This window comes from Leucopleurus acutus (genome assembly GCF_964270905.1).
Source record: "Leucopleurus acutus genome assembly, chromosome: 7".
NCBI classification, from domain to species: domain Eukaryota; kingdom Metazoa; phylum Chordata; class Mammalia; order Artiodactyla; family Delphinidae; genus Leucopleurus; species Leucopleurus acutus.
The window spans coordinates 64,775,938-64,791,440 of NC_139150.1; the positions used below are offsets into that span (position 1 = coordinate 64,775,938).

The 15,503-nt window shown below is 40.1% G+C and overlaps 1 protein-coding gene across 1 annotated transcript in view; it reads left to right on the forward strand.

Moving 5' to 3' along the window:
• Positions 1–1,294: 1,294 nt before the first annotated feature.
• The window catches only part of CCDC171 (coiled-coil domain containing 171), a gene marked incomplete at its 3' end in the record, with an annotated part of 361,839 nt that continues 347,630 nt past the window's right edge, over positions 1,295–15,503 (forward strand). Inside the window, exons 1-2 of the mRNA XM_082842979.1 lie at positions 1,295–1,563; positions 10,580–10,737. Coding sequence (XP_082699105.1) covers positions 10,694–10,737 — 44 coding nt within the window. The 5' untranslated portion in view covers positions 1,295–1,563; positions 10,580–10,693. The remainder of the gene's footprint in view (positions 1,564–10,579; positions 10,738–15,503) is intronic.

Genomic DNA, 15,503 nt, shown 5'->3' on the forward strand with positions numbered 1-15,503 from the left:
TGTAAAGTAAAAAAAGTCCTAATATCATTAGTCTGTTGTAATTGTCCATTTCGTTTCTAAGTGTTAGAGTGGGCTCTTTTCTTTCCATACACTCTTTTCTTTGAAGAAATTATCCTCTTTCTGACTAAACTATTGAAGCGGGATGTGCCTCCTTTCCTAATCTAAATGACTAAACTCAAGCCAATTAAAGTTTCAGAGTTTCAGTGTTACAGGAATCAAGGAGGTTTTAATCCCAGGGAGACAGGAGAAAGACGGCCCCTACACCTGGTTTCAGGTTGATTACAAGCCACAAGGCACTATTTTGGCATAAAAGGTTCTTTTTGTATTAAACACCTTTTCGGGAGGAGGAGGAGGTGGTGTTGAAGATTAAATCCTGAGTCAATATCCCGCCAATTTGCATTGTTCTTTGGGGAACAGGCTTTCAAAAGCCAAGGAACAAAAGAGGATTTGGTTTTCCAATCTCCCTGAGGCGGCAGCGGCTACCAGGAGAAACCAAAGTATAAATTGTCAACGAGGAAAGCGTGCGTGGGGTGCGTGTGTATATGTGTATGTGTCGGGGGTGAGGAAGAGGACGAGGGTAGGAAAGGGAGCTGGGGCACTTGCTAAGGCTCTGAGGACTTTTTCGTGAGGTACCTCGTTACGTAATATTTATAACGAAAGGCGCTGTAGCTGCATCAGCGCGCTGGCCCGCATTTTGCGTCTCCGTTTACAACCACCAGCTGGGATACAATGGGGATGGGAGGAGGGGACTAGAAGCGTCCGGCAGGCGGATAGCGGTCTGAACAGCGGGAAACCAATAATTGGTGCAGAAGCGAGCCCAGGGAATTTCCCCGGTTCTGGCACCAGACCACGGACCCCGAGGGGCTGTCGTGACCCTACGGATCAGCAGGGGAGCCAGCTTAAAAATGCAGCATCTGGGATCAGTCCTCTTAAGATTTTTATTCAGTAGGCGGGGAAAAGGAGCTAGGGCTTAGAAACCTGCCTTTTCAGTCGGCTCTCTGGGGGTTCTGGGACGGTGACCCGGACACCTCACACTGAGACCACCACACTGGAACGTGGGCCGAGGGGTCCTCAGGCTGAGGTAGAAGGGGGGAGGGCCCGCGCCAGGCGCGGAACCGCGCGCGGCCGCGAGCGCGCCGCTCCCCAGCAACAGCGCATGCGCCGGTCGCCTTCCAGAAAAGCCGCGCAGCTTCGCGGGCCCGGATCTTCCAATCGGAGCCCGGCGTTCTCCGAGTGTGTATCCTGGAGCTGTCGGCTGCCGGAGGCGGGAGGAAAGGGGCCGCCCGGGCCCGGGCGGGGCCGCGGCCGGCGAAAGTCTGCGGAGGTCTGCCAGGGAAGTCGAGTCTCCGGAAGTGGCAGTTGTAAACACCGTCTCCCTGGGGCTGGTCTCCCTCTTGTTCCCCACTGTGCTCTTTGTTCCCCCTCCCTGGGTCCTAGAGTCCGTCGTGTTCCAACAGTTTTTGCTCTGACCCCGCGGCCTGCCTGGGTCTCTTTCTGCCTTTGAGATCCGAAGCTGCCCCAGGGGTCTTGGGTGTGCAGTCTGGATCACGGGAGACCCCTGAGGTAACCACCGGGTGTGGGGTTTTGGAGGGGAAAGATTTGGGCTGGGAGGTGTTCAGAGGAAAGGTATAGGGGGCTGCAGTGAGGGTTATGGGGACCCCGAGTTAGTTTGAGGCTGTTCTGTGGCAGTTCGTGTCGTCTGTGGGGACACACCTCCAGCGCCTTGCGCCGGGCCTCTGCGGCCACCTGAGGAAGATCTGAAGCATTCTAGCCAGAGACCGCTGCCTCAGTACCCAGAGGTCTGGGTAGGGACCAGAGGGCAGGACCCAGAGGGCCTGGACTTGGAGCTTCTTAGGTTTACAACTCCGGACTGCTGGGCTCCTTCCCTCTCAAGAATCAATAAGTCCTTCGAGGACAAGAACCAGGTCTTTTTCATCCCTTTTTAATAAAAATACCAGCCACGCCCTAGACATTCTATAAATGCTCGGTAAACCAAGGAAAGAGTTTATGCTAGGCTGTCTTTTGTAGCTTCTACGCCAGGACTCTTAGGAGACAGAAGAGAGGGCTGTGAGTTTCTCCCGGGCTGTGCAATTTCTGCAGAAGTGGAGCCTACTTTTGACTGTTCTTTATTTATTCCATGTGATATTTATCCTAGGCAAATACACTTTTTTTTCGTTTTAAGCAGACCTCCAATGATAACTGCGTAAGTTTACTTGAGAAGCAATTTCATTAGGTGTCCGACTCTTTTGAAGACATTACACATGGATGTTTTATAGTTGTTTTCATAATCTTGGTGAAAAGAACCTACCATTTTTTGTCACTTGTTTTATTGAACAGTTAGTGCCTAATAACAAAAGCCTAGAGTCGGAGATGCACGTGGTTTCCCTTGAAATGAAGAGGAAACAAAGGCAGTGCAACCTTCTAAAAGGAAAGATGAAGGCAGTAATTTTAGTCTGGAGCTTTCTGTGTTAGTCTGGTGGAGGCTTTTATTAGCTCTGTGACCTCAGCCAAATCACCTAAGCTCCCTGGGCATTAAGATGCCTTATCTGTCAGATAAGGAGGATGGACTTGGTCTCTAAAGTCGCATTTAATTCTAAAATACTTTGATTGCCTCAGCCCATTTGTCTTGGTCTTGTTTTCATTAAAGAACCAAACATCTTTTTTAAAGGTGAAATGTGTAAGTTTGCTGATAGACACCCACAACACAGTTGTGGTTACTGTTGAAGACAGCACTGAGTTATGAAAGAGGATGGATTTAGGAGTCAGCCAGAATATGAGCTTGAATTCTAACCCTCCCACTGGATATCTTTACACAAGTTACTCCACCTCTCCAAGCCTCAGTGTTCTCATCTGTGAAATGTGCATAATAATCTCTAGGGTTATTGGGAAGATTTACTGAGATCAGGTATGTTTAATGTAGTGTCTGGCATGTAGGAAGTGCGCAATAATAGCTTTTATCTTTTCATCCTCCCCATCCCTCCCCTTTCCCTTGATCTGTGCAGACACATTGAGAGAGATGAGTACATTCTGGATGACCCACAGGACTCAGATGTGAGGTAGGAAAACTTAGTACCAGTGGTGGCTGTGAAATCTAAAAGCAGAATTGTCTTACTTACTCTCGGGATGTCCAGACCATTGATCTCTTGGCCTCAGCTGCCCTATTACCTATTTCTAAAAACTTATTGAAGAATGATATACATAACATCCCCTCATCTATTTCAGTGGGAATGGTGAGAATAGTCCAACTTCACTACCAGGAGAAGATTAAGATATTAATACATTAACATAAAAAGCTGATTTAAACTTTGCTGTTATCCATCACTGCCCAAAGGACGCCCTGGTTTTGGCCCAGCCCAGTGGAAATTCCATCTGGATTGAGAAATCCACTGGAAGTCTGAGTCATCTCTCATTAAGAAGACCCTGACTTGTAGTTAGTTTGGAAGTGTGAAAGAATGATCTGTGTTTAAAGATATCTGCAGTATCGAGCAGAGTGCTTCCCTGACAAGCAAGGGAAGCCATGGGGTGAGCCATGTCTTGAAGGTCAATAGCAAGGCACACAGCAGAGCTCTGGAGTTAGGGATTTCTCAATCTAGGTGGATTGATGGGGCTTTGAATCGTGACATTGTCACTTCCTAGAGATGTGACTTTGGACAAGTGACTGAATATCTTTAAGCCCCAGTTTCCCCCTGGTATAAAATGGGGGTATTAATGGTATCTTCCCTTGGGGTTGGTGTAGAGTGAAATGAGATAATCTATAGAGTCTTGAGCATGATACCTGGAGAAGGGTTGTTTGCCACAGTAGGAATGACGACAGCAGGGAGTGGCTTTGGGGTATCGGTTTGTTTATAGATAATGATGAATTTGATATTTTCAAATGGAAAGCATTATTTAAAGAGTTGCACAGATACTGAGGCTGAAGAGAAAGGCTAACATTGATGGCATATCATAAGAAATTTTTAATTACACATATAGATTAGCCAAATTATTCTTTATCTTAACTTGTAACATTTCATAGGAAAGTTTCAAGTAAAGCTAGGAACATTATGTGGGGACCCTGCATTTCTTTGGCTTAGCTAAATGAAAATATTCCACTGATATTTTCATTACTGTACCTAGCTACTTTAGCTACCTCATCATTTCCTCTTTCCATTCTGATGAAAGAAAAGGGAGATTTTGCTACATCTCTGCTATATTCAATAGCATAGAAGTCCCATCATAGTTTAAATTCAACCACAGACCTACATTTGGCCCTTCGTTTATTTAGTTTTCCTAAAATACAGGTAGGACCTTGAGCCCTAGTGTCATCAAGCACTGATATCAACGAGAGGAAGAAAATAAGAGTTTGCCAAAGGAGACTATAGACAGGATATGTTTTTTATGATGATGAATGTAAAAAATGAGGATATAATTCACCTAACATAAAATTCACCATTTTAAAGTATACAATTTGATGGTTTTCACTATATTCACTAAGCTGTACAGCAATCACCATTATCTAATTCCAGAACATTTCCATCACGCCCCCCCCCCGCCCCACCCGCCAAAAGAATCCTCATAACCTGCTAGAAGTCAGACCCAATTCCCCCCCCCCCTCTACTCTCTGATAACCGCAAGTCTATTTTCTGTTTCTATAGATTTACCTATTCTGGAAATTTCCCATAAATGGAGTTATACAATATATGGCCTTTTACATCTGGCTTCTTTCACTTAGCATAATGTTTTCAACGTTCATCCACGTTGTGGCATATATCGGTACTTCATTTCTTTTTATCGTTGAATAATATTTCATATTTTGTTTATATATTGGCCAATTGATGGATATTTGGGTTGTTTTCACTTTTTGGCTATTTATGAACAATGGTGCTATGAATATTTGTGTACAAGTTTTTGTTAAAGTCCAGTAATTATCTTAGAATGTGTCTTGTTGTGCTGGGTCAGTATTCTCAGATATGCAGTTTGTTGAAAGTGTGGATTAAAATCTTTGTATTTCAGGACAGTTTTCTTGAATTACAGTTTTTAGTGTTTGTTCTGTTTCCCTTGCTTTGATCTTCTTATTCAGGGACTCCTGCTGTCCGCATGTTGGTTATTCTTTGCCTATTTTCAGTATTTTTTCACTTTCTCTTGAATCATTTTGATCTCTTTCTTAAATTTTTATTTAAAAATTTTACTTCTTTTTTGTTTCATACGTCCTTAAAGGCATTATTTTGATCATGTGTATTTACTCTTGTTCCCTCTAATTTAATGTTCCTTGCAGAAATGATTTTTAATTTCTAATTCTTTCTGATCTTTTTCACCTTATTTCTGAGGTTTTTTTAAAATTTTAATTTATCTGATATTTATTTATTTATTTAAGAGAAGTCAGTTCAGTATTTAAGTGCCTTATTCAGTCTCTAATTCTGATTCCTATTCTTTCATGCCTTATACCATTTTGTTAATGTCTTGTAGCTCATTTTGAAGTAGTAAGTTATGATTTTCATCTGTTTTGTGGGCATGTCTTTCTGTTATTCTTTCATTTATAGGAGTCCATTCTGTTCCTTACTCTCTATTTCCTTATGTTTGTATGGGATTTGACCACTCTACTTTTCTGTTGCTTATTTATTTATTTATTTTTTCCGGTACGCGGGCCTCTCACTGTTGTGGCCTCTCCCGTTGTGGAGCACAGGCTCTGGACGCGCAGGCTCAGCGGCCATGGCTTACAGGCCCAGACGCTCCGCAGCATGTGGAATCTTCCCGGACCGGGGCACGAACCCGTGTCCCCTGCATCAGCAGGCGGACTCTCAACCACTGCGCCACCAGGGAAGCCCTTTTGTTGCTTATTTTTATGAAAGGTTAGTTGACCTGAACTTTGAGCAAGGTTCAGGAAAGCTTTTCTAACTTCACAGAACCCTGTCTTTTGTTTGTTGTGAGTGTTAAAAACTATGGTGGCTTGGTTCTGAGATTTCCTGGTCCTCTTTCCTCCTACAGTTTGGTCTGGGCTATGTTTTTACTTTGTCTTCATTGCCCCTATCCTGCTCAGTTGTTTTTTTTTTTTTTTTTGCGGTATGCGGGCCTCTCATTGTTGTGGCTCTCCCGTTGCGGAGCACAGGCTCCGGACGCGCAGGCTCAGCGGCCATGGCTCACGGGCCCAGCCACTCCGCGGCATGTGGGATCTTACCGGACCGGGGCACGAACCCCTGACCTTTGCATCGGCAGGCGGACTCTCAACCACTGCGCCACCAGGGAAGCCCAGCCCCTGCTCAGTTTTGATTCCAGCCTCTACTGATTCTCATTAGTGTGGGCCCCTGTCCAGGAAGTATCTTGACAGTCAGTTATGAAGGTCTGTGAGGCTGGACTGTACCAACCCTTTCAGGACTCTCTTACCATACGCCTGTTTCATATGCCAGTTTCAGCTGCTGCTCTCAGGTTGTACTACAGCTCTTCCCATTAACTGTCTGTTGACCCTTTGGGGGTCCTTTCAGATGCATACTTGTTATTTTCCTCTGTTTGCTTCTCTGTAGATACCTCCACTCTGTGCAGGTTTTGTGGCTGTTGGTGGTTTGCCCTTATTCATTTGTATTTTGTAATTATTTGTTTTTTGTAAATATTGCCCATGATTTTCTAGTTTCTCTATCTAGTTACCTTAGATAGGATTTTTATAAACTCTGTTATGTAAATTAATTAGGAAATTAAACTATAGAAAAACAAAGAGACTTTATAAAAGACACACACAGGCAGGGCTGGTGTAAGAACCCATTTTGTAGTTTACATGTCACTCTTTTTTTTTTTCTATTTAACCCTGTAAAAGCATTTTCAAGCTTCTTATACATATTAGTTTTCTTCTGTTGTGTAACAAGTTACCAAAAACTTAGTGGCTTCAAACAGCCCTCATTTATTATTTCTCAGTCTCTGTAGGTCAGGAATCTGGGCACTGCTTAGATGTGCCCTCTGTTCAGAGTTTCACTAAGTTGCTGTCATGGTGCTGCTGGCTGTGTTCTCATCTGGAGGCTTGACTGGAAAGAATCTGCTACCTAGTTCATTTAGGTTGTTGGCAGAATGTATTTCCTGTTGGCATCTATATGACCGAGGGATCTGGCTTTTTACTGCCTGTGGGTTGGAGCTGCCTGCAGTTCCCTGCCATGTGGCCCTCTCCGTAGGCAGTTCACAGCGTGACAGTGTGCTTCTTCACGATCAGCTAGAGGTTGCCTGTCACTTCACTCTGCTAGGATAGAGTCTTATATAACATAATATAATCATGGGAGTGCAGCCTGTCACCTTTGCCATATTCTGTTGGTTACAGGCAAGTCACAGGTTCTGCCCGCAGTAAAGGGGAGGGTATTATACAAGAGAGAAACACCAGGGGGCAGAGATCATGGGGACCATCTGCCTACTACGGTATCTGTTTCAGTGATCTGGAAGTTAATGAAACTTGCACCTGAGCTATAGAAGACCATTTTCTCTCTAGAAGACCGTTCAGATTTGAAGATGTTACATAGCAAAATAATACAGTGAAAAACGGTGGTTGCCTTCAATTTAGCTTTATTGAAACAACTATGTTAAAATTTGGTAAAATACCTCTTCCCACACTTCTCTGCCTAAGATCAAAACAAAATAAAAAACGCAGGCATTATTAAGGCCCTAAGTGTATAAATTCTTTCCCTGGGAGGTAAATAGAGGTTCTGTTTGTGCCTGTTGTGACACATATGCATATGTGTGTGTGTTTCATCCTTTTCACTTTATTTTTTTAATTTTTATTTTCTTGCGGTGTGCGGGCCTCTCACTGTCATGGCCTCTCCAGTCGCGGAGCACAGGCTCCGGATGTGCAGGCCCAGCAGCCATGGCTCACGGGCCCAGCCGCTCCGCGGCATGTGGGATCCTCCCGGACGGAGGCACGAACGGGCGTCCCCTGCATCGGCAGGCGGACTCCCAACCACTGCGCCACCAGGGAAGCCCCATCTTTTTCACTTTAAAAATAGAAACATTTTGTATATACTTTTGAGCCTTGTACATTACTCTTAAGTATGGAAGAGTCCCTTCTAACTCTTAAACTTCCATTCTGAAGACACTTCCTCTGGAGTCTGAGCTTTGGGGGCATGGTGGTAAGATGAAAAGATTTTGGGACTCAGTATCAGAAGAGCTTGATTGAGTCCTTGGTGTCCCCTACTTAGTAGCTGACTGGCCTTAGGCAAGTCATTTAAGACTTTCTGAATTAGATGAGTTTCTGTAATTGAAATGAGGATAATGAACCTCAGGTAAGGTAATTTATAGTTTAACTGTATCAACAATGACCTTGTAGAAAGAGCTTCTGCTTTAGAGTTAGATAGTAATGAGTTGGAATTTTGGTTCTGTAACTATTTGTCTTTTGACAAGTTACTTCTAATCTCTTAGTTTTCTCTGTTGAAAAGGATAATCTTTACATTGCAGTGTTGTAATGATTGGAGTTCTATAGGTTCTATGTATAAATAAAATACCAAACACAGTGCTTGACATTTTACTAGGTGCTCAATAGATTAATGATAGTGGTGTTTGTTTGTCTACCACTATTCCCAAACTTAGTGTTTAGGTCCCTGGAGAAATGGGACCCCCCCCCCCCCCATCTTGGTAAAAGTTATGTCTTCTTTGTCCTAGGTCAAACTGTTCTGCATCAGCTGTGTGAATCACTGACTGTTTCGAAGATCCCTTAGTGTTTGGCTGTAGGAGCCATTAGTCAGTTCCCAGTACTGTGTTTGAGTCTACATCTCAGTTGGCTTGAGTCTCTTTTCTTTCAGTGATCTCTCTCAAGGTTGTTTATTGCGAGCAGGGACAGATCAGTTTAGATTTTTTTGGGGGGGGGCATCTTCTAGCTATCCCTGTATACCTACAATTTTACTAAACAATTCTTTTTTTTTTCATAATGGTGTGCCTTGGTGGGTCATTTATCACTCAGTGTCCTGGCCTCTCAGGCCAGTGTCCTGGCCTTTTAATTTTTATTTTTTTGGTTGCGCCACATGACTTGTGAGATCTTAGTTCCCCACCAGGGATTGAACCCAGGCCCCTGGCAGTGAGAGCTCCAAGTCCTAACCACTGGACCATTAGGGAATTCCCACTAAACAATTCTTCTATTACATCTTTTTTTTTTTTTTTTTTTTTTGCGGTACGCAGGCCTCTCACTGTTGTGGCCTCTCCCATTGTGGAGCACAGGCTCTGGACGCGCAGGCTTAGCGGCCATGGCTCACGGGCCCAGCCGCTCCGCGGCATGTGGGATCTTCCCGGACCGGGGCACGAACCCGTGTCCCCTGCATAGGCAGGCGGACTCTCAACCACTGCGCCACCAGGGAAGCCTTCTTTTATTACATCTTTAACCAGACCAAATCACCCCAAGTGTCACCTACTCCTTTCCTTTATCAGAGATCTCAGAGGGTTTGTGTTACAGTAATAGAAACTGACAGTGACTGTGTACTGTATATGTGCTGTGTATATTACTTAAATATCAAATATATGAGCTTGATATAGTTATCTCCTTATGGTTGAGGAAACAAGCTCAGAGAGTTTAAGTGGCTTGCCTATGACCACATACTTGATGCTTATTGGAATCCTAGCTCAGATCTCTCTGAGACCAAATCTCATGGTCTTTCTTAGGATATTGGACTTCTGCTGGGGATACCAAGAGACCTTGTGAGATCTTCATATTTGTGTCTATTTGGAGTTAGTTAGTTATCGAGATGTTTACCCAAAGATTCCTTCATACTGTAGTAACTTAGAGTTGTTGACTCTGTATAATTTGGAGTGTCTCTGGTAGAAGAGTGTTCTGGAGAGAAGGCCGGGGTAAGTGACAAATGCTCTCTCCTTTCCTTTTTCCTCTTCAATCCCTTGGGAGAAGGCCTTTGAAAATTACTGTAAGATCTTTTATGTGGGAGTGCCTTGGCCTCTTTGATTGTAACATTGCATTAAAAATATTTCATTTATGAAAAAGTCTTTTGGGACCCCAAAACATCCCTGGACTGCATTTTCTTTCATACTGAATTCTGTGCCCTAGAGATAGGCACTACCTATTCCTCTTCCAGTTTAAGAACAATTAGTCACTATTTTATTACTTTTTATTTGAGAAATTAAAATAATCTAATAGTATTAGCTTATTCTTATAAGAAGGAATTTCTAATGTTTTGTCATTTTTGTTTCTAATCTTATTTAAAAAGAAATAAAACACTGTGGCTTTTATTTTATTTTTTATAACTTAAAAAAATGTTTATTTATTTATTTATTTAGGCTGTGTTGGGTCTTAGTTGTGGCACGCGGGGTCTTCATTGCGGCACGTGGAATCCTTTTGTTGTGGCATGCAGACTCTTAGTTGTGGCATGTGAACTCTTAGTTGTGCTATGCATGCGGGATCTAGTTCCCTGACCAGGGATTGAACCTGGACCCCCTGCATTGGGAGCACAGAGTCTTACCCACTGGACCACCAGGGAAGTCCCCAAACACTGTGGCTTTTAAAAATACAAGTATTTACATGTTTTTTAAAGAATAATCTTAAAAATACAGATAAGTCAAAAAACAAAAGAAAAATCACCCCTAGTCTCAGGACTCATGTAAATAACTGCTGTTATATTGTTTACTATTTTAACAGACTTCAGCCCATGTAACCTGTAAGCCACAGACGTCTTGGACAGTTTTAATCATTAATAACGAAGTATATCATTAAGCAACAGTGGGGTATTTTGAAAGAGTTGGAAGACTCATCATGAGTTTGAATACTTCAAATAATGCCTCCGGTGATATCCAAAGGTAAGCCTCCAGTCTCATCTTCTAGTTGAGGAATGCTTTTGGTTGCAGGGAGCAGGGAGAAATAAGTGGTTGGAGAGGCTGATTGTAAGAATTCTCATGGGATGGTAAGGGAAGTGGAAATTTCATGGGACTGGAGGAGCAAGAATGATGCCTCATAGAAAGCAGAACTGGGTCTGGAGACTCTGTGTGGCTCTTTATGCTCCTTTGTTAACTCAGTGTACAAAAGTCAGTGTCTGTACTTTCTCCAGTCCCTAGAGACTTGCTTATTCTTTTCCACTTCTCTAAATCTTTTCTTCTGCTTATTCATTATTACTTGGCTTGCCACAATCTGTGTTGCTGTGTTTCCTCTTATTTCCTCATTGCCCCAACTCTGATTCATCACTCTACTTAAACGTTCTGTTAGTTTTAGCTCCTGTTCATAACTGCTTCTTTTCTTGGAGTTTACATTCTAAGAATTGCTGTTGCTCATCTTTTTTGTACCATTCATATATGCCTTTGGGTGAGGTGCCTACCTTTGGTTTATTCATATCTCATGTGAATAATATAAAAACTCTGAGTCCATAATGCGAAATGGAGCCATTTCGGAGAGCGCAACTCAAAGTGTGGTTTACAAAGAAATAAGTACAGAAATTGAAAGCAAGTGTTTAGAACCTTATAATCATGTAACAGTAATTTTCTATTTGTTGAATCTAATAGTAAAACATTTAGAGTTGAATTTTATCTGTTTTTAGATTTTCTTTTTTAGTTATCCCTTTTAAATATATTTTACAGAAGCAATGGGAGTGGGGTGGGGATAGTCCTTGCTCACGTTTAGTTTGAGAAGAACTGATCTTGAGCACCTTTTCAGCAAGGATGTGTGGGTGGGGTGAGTACCGTGACTAACATGTACTTTGCTTTATAAATAGGATTTGCTATGTAAACGTTTCCTACCTGTCTTTAGGAGCTACCTGAAATCCTTTCTGGAGCAAGACAGAGAATAAATGAGTAAAATATTAATATTTTTCTTTACTAAAATTTTATCTTAAAAAGAATTTTTTCTTTTAGATGTGTCAAGGGTTAAGAGTGAGGTCTCATCAGCTGGTTCTCCACCACTATGGTGAGGAAGATGGTTCAAAAAGTGCTAAAGAGAGTGTTTTAAGGTTCTTTTTTGCTCTGATATCCTGTCTTATATATGTGCATATGTATATATACACATAGATATGTATATTTTAATGCAGATAATGCATGTGTTTTTAGAATAATTTAAGAAATACAAATGAATAAAATGATGAAACTGCTTATAATGCTACCACTTAGAGTTAACTACCAACAGTATTTTGGTATTTACTTGCCCAGACCTTTTCTTTTGAACATATAAATATATATTTCAAAAATTAGAATAATATTTTACATTAGTATCTTGCTTTTTCAATTTTGGGGGGAACATCTTGCCAAATTAATATACATCTGTCATAATTTTTAATGGTTAAATTATTCTTCAGACTTCTAGAATCTGGACCGATGAAGTTATTTAAACTCTGCTATTTACCACGAACGTACTTTCTGTTTCTATAGATTTGCCTTTTTTGAACAATTCATATAACTGGGGTCATACAATATGTGGTCATTTGTGTCTGGCTTCTTTTCAGTAGGCATGTTCTTCAGATTTATATTGTAACATGTGTCAGTACTTTGTTTCTTTTTATTGCTGAATATTATTCCATTTTATGGATATATACATTTTAGTTAACCATTCACCAGTTGATGGACATTTGGGTTGTTTCCACATTTTGCCTATTATGAATAACTCTGCTATAAACACTTGTGTGCAAGTCTTTGTGTAGACATATTATATTTCTCTTGGGTAGATTCTTAGGAGCACCATTACTTCATCATATAGTAAATTTACGTTAAAATTTTTAAGAAACTTCCAAATTGTATTCTAAAGTGACTGAAGCATTTTACATTTCCACCAGCAGTGTATAAGGGTTTTATACATTTCCATATCCTCCCCAACACTTGCTGTTTTCTGACTTTTTGATTATAGCCATTCTAGTGAGAGTAAAGTAATATGTCACTGTGATTTTATTTTGTGTTTTCCTAGTGAGCAATGATGTTGAACATCTTTGCATGTGCTTTTTTTGCCCATTTGTGTATCTTCATTGGTGAAAAGCCTATTCAGATCTTTTGCCTGATTTTAAATTGAGTTATTCATCTTTTTGTTATCGAGCTTCAAGAGTTCTTTATATATTCTAAGGGCTTCCCTGGTGGCGCAGTGGTTAAGAATCCGCCTGCCAATGCAGGGGACACGGGTTCGAGCCCTGGTCCGGGAAGATCCCACATGCCATGAAGCAACGAAGCCCGTTTGCCACAACTACTGAAGCCCACGCACCTGGAGCCCATGCTCTGCAACAAGAGAAGCTACCACAATGAGAAGCCCGTGCGCTGCGACGAAGAGTAGCGCCAGCTCACCACAACTAGAGAAAAGCCTGTGTGCAGCAATGAAGACCCAACACAGCCAAAAATAAAAAATAAAATAAAATAAATTTATTAAAAAAAAGAGTTCTTTATGTGTTCTGTATACAAATCCTTTATCAGATATATAATTTGCAAATATCTTTTCCCATTTGTTGGCTTGACTTCATTTTCTTAATAATGTCTTTTGAAGTGTAAAAGTTATTAATTTTTATGAAGTTCAATTCTTTTTCTTTATGGATTGTGCTTTTGGTTTCGTATCTAAGAAATTTTGCCCAGCTAAGGTCATGAAGATTTTTCTCCTAAGTTTTTTTCTAGAATTTTTATAATTTTAGTTCTTACATTTAGGTCCGGGCTCCATTTTAAGTTACTTTGTAGTATATGGTGTGAGGTAAGGGTCTAAATTTATCTTTTTGCCTGTGGAGATCAGTTGTTTTAGCACCATTTGTTGATAAGACTATCTTTTCCCCCATTGAATTGTCTTGACACCTTTGTTGAAAATTAATTGACTGTATATATATGACTTTATTTCTGTGGTCTCAATTCTGGTACGCTGATCTACATGTTTATTCTTAATTCAAATTCTACACTGTTTTGATTACTGTAGCTTTATGGTGAGTTTTGAATTTAGAAGGTGCAAGTCCTCCCATTAGTTTTTCTTAAAGATTATTTTGGTTTTTCTGAGTCCTTTGCTTTTCCATATAATTTTTAGGGTCAGCTTGTCAATTTCTGCAAAAAAAAGCTTGCTGGGATTTTGGTAGGCAATATGTTGAATCTGTAGATCAATTTGGGGAAAGTGGCCATCTTAAAATACTAGTCTTCAAATACATGAATGTGAATGTGGAATGTCTTTTCATTTACTTAGGTCTTCAATTTAGTTCAACAATAATTTATGCTTTTCAGTGTAGAAGTCTTTCCCTTTTTTTGTTAAATTTAATCCTAAATCTGTTTTATTTACTTGCTGCTATTATAAGTGGAATTATTTTTTAAATTTCAGTTTTGGATTATTTATTGCTAGTGTTTAGGAATGTGATTGGTTTTTGCATATTGATCTTATATTCTGTGACCTTGCTGAAATTGTTTTTTAGTTCTAGTCTTTTTGCTTCTTAATGGATTTCTTAGGATAATCTTACAGGATCATGTTTTTTGCCATTAAAGACAGTTTTACTTCTTCCTTCAGTATATGTGCCTTTTATTTCTTTTTCTTTTTTTTTTTTTTCCTGATTGCACTGTCTAGAACCTCCAATACAGTCTTGAATAGAAGTATTACTAGCAGACATCTTTGTTTTGTTCCCAGTCTTAGGGGAAGCTTTCAATGTTTCACCATTAAGTTTGATGCTACTTTTTGCAGTTTTTCATAGAGGCCCTTTATCAGATTGATGAAATTTCCTTGTATTCCTAGTTTGTTGAGAGTTATTTTTTATTTTTTTAAATCATGAATGGGTGTTGGATTTTGTCAAATACATTTTCTGTATCTGTTGAGATGATCATATAGTTTTCATCCTTTGTTTTAGTAAAATGGTATATTATATCACTTGAGTTTCAGACATTATACCAATTTTCTATTTTGGGGATAAATCCCAATTAATCATGTTGTAATTTAATTCTTTCAAGATGTTGCTGGATTTGGTTTGCTAATGTTTTGTTGACGATTTTTTGTATCTCTATTCATGAAAGATATTGGTCTGTACTCTTCCTTTCTTGAGATGTCTGCCATATTTTGGTATTAGGTAATGCTGGACTCAGAATGATTTGGAGAAATGTTTCCTCCTCCTCTAATGTGAGGATTGGTATTATTTCTTCCTTAAAGTTTGGTAGAATCTGGACTTGGACTTTCTCTATGATTAGATTTTTAAAATTATTAATTCAATGTTGTTGTCTGTTATAGGTCTGTTCAGATTTTCTCTTTCTTTTTGAGTTAGTTTTAGTAATTACTGTCTTTTTAGGAATTTGTCCTAAATTTGTCCTGAAGCATAAAGTTGTTAGCATAAAGTTGTTCATAGTATTCATTATAATCCTTCTACGTTGGTAGTGCCATTCCCTTTTTTATTCTTTGTTTATACTTTGAGTTTCTTCTCTTTTTTCTTTGTCTAGCTAACCAAAGGTTTATCAAGTTTATTCATCTATTTAAAGAATCAAATTTTGGTTTCATTGATTCTCTGTTGTTTTATTTTAGTCTTATTTTAAAAAAATTACATATGCATGTTATTTAAAGACTAATTATTCTAAAAGGCTTACTTACTGCTGTTAGGAAAAATAGCAGTGCTTATTACCTTGAGACAAATAACTTTCTTTATCCCTAGAAAGAATCA